Genomic DNA, 6,461 nt, shown 5'->3' on the forward strand with positions numbered 1-6,461 from the left:
GTCTATTTTATTTTAAAGAATACGGAGGTTCCTCCCAAATTTCTGTCCTTAACGCAATCTACAGATATCAAAATTTCACATTTTTTGCTGTAAAATAGAAAATAAAATTCAGGCTGTGTTACTTCTAATGGCTTCATATTTCATGTAGTAGTTCTGTCAGCAAACCTGAATGGTGTCCCAGCCACTGGAACAAATTACATTAGTAGCGAAAGCTAAATCTACCAGGGTATTAATGCCTCGTAAGTTATTTAGTAAAGCAATCACGAAGTCGCGTTATTTACTGTATGTCGATACAACCGGCCTGGCATAACTCACGACCTGGACGTCCTCAGAAACCTCGTTCCCATGTCCAACCTTATAGCACAACTTCAATCGCTGTAATATAAAGCAAAAGGCGGGATGCATCTTAAGAGCTGATATTTCAACGCAAATGAGATTCTGGTGATGTTTTGAATTACATGACGTGTTACTGATTCAGGTGATAGGTTCGTTCAGGTAAATTTACTAAACCAATTTCCACAAAGATACCTCCTTACTGATAAACGTTCTCAAAGCGATTCGTAATTCAGTCTTCAAAATATGTTATACCTGAAATGAAAAGCAACGATTATGATTTATGAACTATTAGTGAAGACACACCAACAGAAATATGAAATGCCAGGGATGGAAGGTTTGAATATATTGGTGGTAGCACTCGTGAGTGAAACTGGTTGGTGGGTTCGTTTGATTAGTGGGTCTTGGATTAGGTTAATGAGGACTTATGTCTCCAAAAGCCCTTGCCCTACGCGGCCCACCAAAGTGTGATACAACGTGAAAGGAAGTATAGAGACTTGGTGTGGACCGCCGGAGCCATTCGAACGAACGAGCAGAGAATGATTCCCTAATGAAATTAATGCGTGACAACCAACGGGAATAATGCAATATGGCCGTCTGTTTCATCCGCACGCAGAGCCAGAATATTAAAATAATAGTAACATGCTATTCGGATGTCAGGTATTCACCCACGAACGCTAAAACTCCTTATTTATGCTTAGCCATGATAGAAAACATTAAAATTCATGTGTCGGTTCCCTTTTGTTCCTCCGCGAATCTAAAATTTCTATCTACCGACTTCCTTTGTGTTTCCAGCATTATACTGTCAAATACCAAGGGATGAGGTTTAGTCATCGACTGTGACTAATGCTTTGATCACTGCTGTATTTTTCCTCTGCCTGGGAGGCAACAGTATATTGAACTAACCTCACTAATAATGTCTCAGGTTTCTGTGCGCTTGTACATACACACACACCCACACACATTACTATTCAGTTTTGTTTATAAACTACTTGGGCATGTATATCAAATGAGAGTAAGACAATCAAGAACGCGCAGAACAAAGGCTTAGATGCCCCTACTGATGTTTAATTTCTGATCCTTTCCAGAGCCACCTTTAATTGCGTGCTTTCTCACATCTAGTTTCCCCAAAGGCATAATGTCCAATATTTTCATCAAGACAGTTGACAATCAAACCGGACGGCTACCTTTAATAACGGCAAAGGATGGAGGAGTTGAAACAAGAAAGAGGAACGCCCTGTTAATTATTCTTTTGACGCAGCAACAATAATGTTCGATCTAAGAAGAACCGTTTGAAAGAGCAATTACTTGAAAGTAGGTTCAGGCAATTTACACGCAATCTGCATACATTCACATTAATACTGCAGACTTAAGTTACTGCTGAACAAATGAAGAACTACTAAAGTTAATTAGTGAAAAAAAAAAAAAACGGCAAAAATGGGAAATATAACCTGCGACATAAGAAAGTAGACACGAAGAGGGGAAGTGAAAATGATAACGATAAGATAAAGAAGAATGTAAATATTTGATTACACATTTTGCTTGTAAACGTCTGCCTGACACGATAATGTACAGTATCAGATTAGATCATCTAGTTGAGAAACAATATGACTTTATTTTGACCTCACGGACATAACGAACTTGTTTTTATATAAACTTGGTTCATTTTCTTCAGTTAGAATATAAACTTCCAACGTTTTGATGTCTGTAAGTTAAAAAGTTTTCTTACTCTGCTGCTTTACCCATATTATCGTTAGGTACGGAAACTTAGAAAAATGCAAAGATTGTTTATTTTCGCAGCAGAAGTCCGTACTGCAGAAGAACTGAAAAACCTCCTTGGTTAAGATAAATTGGTTAGGGAAAGACCACAAAGTCAAAAGTCTGAGTCAGTCTGCCTGTAACGAGAGAGAGAGAGAGAGAGAGAGAGAGAGAGAGAGAGAGAGAGAGAGCTTGTCTAGTTGTATTCACTCAGGGGCCAGAGGCTCAGTCAGAGTCAGCTCAGCCAGACTCAGTCTCCCAACAGCATGCATGGTGTGAGGACGGCACCTTCTTGCGCTTCGGCCCACTGTCGCTTATCGGGTTGTAACGGACACGACAATTGTTAGTTGTGATAGAATAGCATTGTTTTTTTTTATATTTCTGGTTGAAGTGGTTATGCAGGAGAATATTTACCACTATTAATCGTGAAGTTTATGCTGCTATCGGAAGTTGTGACGATATACAAAACTTTGTGTGATGAGAGAGATTATCTGCACGTCGATTTCACGAACTTCGATGTTTAAACAAACTTCGTCGTCGGATTACAAGTACACCCATTAAAAGCTCCTCTTCCGTTTAAACACAGGAATGTAAAACCCACTGGAGAGCCCCCAAGAGTGCCCATAGTACCCTTACCATGTTTTGGAAGACCTAAGTAGAAAAACAGAGCAAATCCTTTAACATCACGCCAACAGCAAGTTTAGTGGAAGCGTGTTTGGTGCCAAAGTGAAGCTCCCGCAAAGCCAACCAGACAAATGCGATTTTTTTGCTCCCTCTCGTGAAAGAGTTTAACAAGTTTAAATATCCTTTTAATTTCTCTCTTGAGGACTCGACGCAGGATTAGAACACCGAGCTCTCTAGAATGTGTGGTGAAGTGATATGATAGTGTCTCTGCCTACTGGTGCAGCCCTGGATAATTATGTCCAGGTAAGATATCGAATACAATTGTAATATAAGAAAAGTAATTACACACAAACGCACACACATACATGCATACATACATATTTGTATATACATACAGTATATACATATGACATACATATTTATATATACATATACATACTGTATACACATATGTATATTTTGTAAGTCCATGTCATACTAATGTTTTCATTTTCTTGTAGCCCTAAGCCGTCTTAGATTAAAGTAGGTTGATTCATAATGCGCCGTTGCCAACATTTCAGTGACAGCTAGGCCCAAATAGAATAATGCATTCTGAAAAGTGAAAAATGGTTCACACATTGGACACAGTAGTCTTCATTTTGTACTGCATCTAATTTCTATAAAAGAAAAGGAAAGTTGTTATGGGTGTATACTTCCAGTAATTTTTATGAATGAGAAGCCAATCATGAATCAACATTAAATATATATATATATATATATATATATATATATATATATATATATATTAATTTGGCACAGGATATAGGTACGGCAGCCGTATCCCGATCGTGGTAGATATTGGTACGGCAGTGAATTGCGCATGCGTCAATTTCAGACTTCCTGCCGTACAAATAATATTGTTGCGGTGAGGGTAGCGGCAGATTCTGTCATTTGCGCTCTTGACTTGCTGTAGATACGGCAATTGGCTGTATCCGTTTACCAGTTTGCTAATCATACTGTATTATGTAAACCAGAGTTCGGCTTTTACGTGGGACAGTCACGCTTTTTGAACCTGTCCCCCTTTTTTCGGTTAGCAAAATGTCCCTCCCCCCTTTTTTGTTTGTTTGGCTTTTGTGAATTTTGTCCCGCTTTTTTGTACTACAAGCACAACACTATCCCGATTTTAATGGAATAATCTATAATTTGGTTTAACTTTGCCATTTCACTACCTGGTAAATTCTATCGTCTTCTCCGACAGCTGCAAAATACCCAATGAAGTGAATTAAAAGAATATTGTAAAGTGTATAACGGCCTTGCAACTGCCGATGTCAGGCAGAATAAAGGGCCGAGAAAATCACCAAAGGTATGATGGTAGTGTAAATATTTATATATAATCCTCTTTGAATCTCCTCTTCGGAATTCTTTTCAGGGCCGATTCGATCGTTCGTGACCTACGTATATGCCATGAATTACCCAATTTTTGAAAGTTTGAGTCTTCATAGATGTCTATGGCTTTCTTCAGCTCGTTAAAGCCTGAAAACATCTGTTTTTTCGGCGAAAACTAATGTATTATTCGCGGTTCATGCTGTTCCGTCACCATTTTTCTTGCTGTCACTGATATGCCCAAAGACGTGTATATACTTCAGTATATAGTCTTTGGATATGCGTGAGGCGGTAAACAAGGGTTAGCGCATGCGCAATTCACTGCCGTACCAATATCTACCGAGATCGGGGTACGGCTGCCGTACCAATATCCAGTTCGATATAATTTTTAACTTCAAAGAGATACTACACACCTTAGTTTGTATCAAGGATATTTATATAGAATATTTAAAAATTTATCAGTAACTCTGGCAGATAAGAATTCGCCAATACTTGAGTAAAGTAAGGCAGTAGTAAGGACATGTCAACGGTAAAAATTTAAGAATATTGCAGTTACAATATATTGTTGCATCATGGTAGTAGAAATTGTTGTCAGATACTATTCTTATTTTGAATGTGTCTGAACCAGTGAAAAAATCCTGAACCAAAAACTTATTTTTGGCTGACTATTTCCCCTTTAAACTGACTGAGGAGTTTTCGTATACATTAAAGTTTGTTGCGTCTCACTTAGATTAGAAAAGTAAATAAATGTTAATCTACTACTACTACTACTACTACTACTACTACTACTACACTACTACTACTACTACTACTACTACTACTACTACTACTACTACAAATAATAATAATAATAATAATAATAATAATAATAATAATTTTGTCAATGCAGCCCATATGAAATTTCAAAATATTGATGATTAATTTTTACCGTGTTGCTTACATATAAAAAAATAATAATATCGTGGTTTTTGTTTTTGTATTAAACGCTTAATACAAATAAAATATAAAAAAAGCCAATCTTGTTTAATTTTATTACTATCAGTATAAATATTGTGCCAGTCATAATGAAATATCAACCTTAATCTCCACTTTTAAAACAGCAAGGGATTTGTGATGCTATACAAGTCTTGCTGAGATTAATAAGACACTGACACAACATCAAATGTAATATTATTGTTTATTTTTATTTCTGAAACTGGTTTCAGGGGTGAGTGGCGACTTAATTAATTTGTAGAAGCCAAAAAGGTAATTTGTTGTGTGTTCGAATTTATTGGCCTGGGCAATCTTTTATCATAAATTAACAATAGCTTTAAAATATGGGGATTAAAAGTTTTTTTGTTTTTGTTTGCAGTGGAAAATGGAAATTTTTTATGTTTGTGTTATAGAAGTAAGTCTCTCTTTTTTTTTCTGATTTTCATATCCAACCATGAAATCCCTTGTGTGAGACTTACGATTCAGGTCGATTGTTACTGCTGAGTCATGTTCGAATATGAAATGAAACTGATCATAAAAATGCTTTGTAGGAACCATCCGTTAGGTTACATTTGAAAAGAAGAAAGTATTCCTGGGGAGTTGTGTTAATGTCAAGGTTCGGACAAGTTTACATTACAGTGAAAGAGATCCACATTTTATTTATATAAGAGCCTCTAGGCATTAGCTTTCATTATTGTAGTTATATAGTCTACATAGAGATGGCGGCCAAATATCACACATTTATGTATATTTGATATAAGTGAGCGTTACTATAATAACTTGTTTTCGAAATATTAGAACTTGCAACAGGCAAACTGACTATTCAGTTCAAAAGGAAGGCACACAAATGTTGGTTCCATTAAGTTCCAATTCAGTGATGAGCGATTTTGAGAACTCGTTCAAAGTAAGTATTAAAACAATTACTAAGTCTTGAAAGCATCAGGAGAACTTAGTACAAAGTCCGTAATCAAATACATGTTTGTCTTTGAAGTTTTACGACTGAGTAACTGGATAAACAAACTTTGTATGATTGTAAACTTAATTGCTAGACTTATCAGGACATTCGTAACACCAAAGTACTATACGATACCCCTCTTAAATTTCATGTGCCGGTAACTATATAAACGTTACCCGTCAGGTCTCATGTTGCAAGGAACTTGTACACTGGGATCTAGTTTCATGTTGAAGTTTTAAGCCCCATGTTCATTTTCATGTCAGAAGAAAATGTCAGAATTGTGCGGTGCGCATTGACCAGCTTGCTTTGCATACACTTTAAATAATCCTGCTGAAAGCACAAAACATTCCAGCCAGCCTCCATCTCTTTATTTAAAACTTACTGATAAATGTTATTTATACAATAATTCGTAAAGAGGATTTAAAAAAAAATGATCAGTTTTTGTTTCTCCTGCTTT

General features: G+C 36.4%; 1 protein-coding gene across 1 annotated transcript in view; it reads left to right on the top strand.

Moving 5' to 3' along the window:
* Positions 1 to 2,315: 2,315 nt before the first annotated feature.
* Positions 2,316 to 6,461, top strand: part of LOC135197903 (uncharacterized) — a 47,073-nt gene continuing 42,927 nt past the window's right edge. The window contains exon 1 of the mRNA XM_064225127.1: positions 2,316 to 3,018. Within this exon, the coding sequence (XP_064081197.1) occupies positions 2,971 to 3,018 (48 nt within the window). The 5' untranslated portion in view covers positions 2,316 to 2,970. The remainder of the gene's footprint in view (positions 3,019 to 6,461) is intronic.

The sequence above is a fragment of the Macrobrachium nipponense genome, chromosome 21, assembly GCF_015104395.2.
Source record: "Macrobrachium nipponense isolate FS-2020 chromosome 21, ASM1510439v2, whole genome shotgun sequence".
Lineage (NCBI taxonomy): Eukaryota > Metazoa > Arthropoda > Malacostraca > Decapoda > Palaemonidae > Macrobrachium > Macrobrachium nipponense.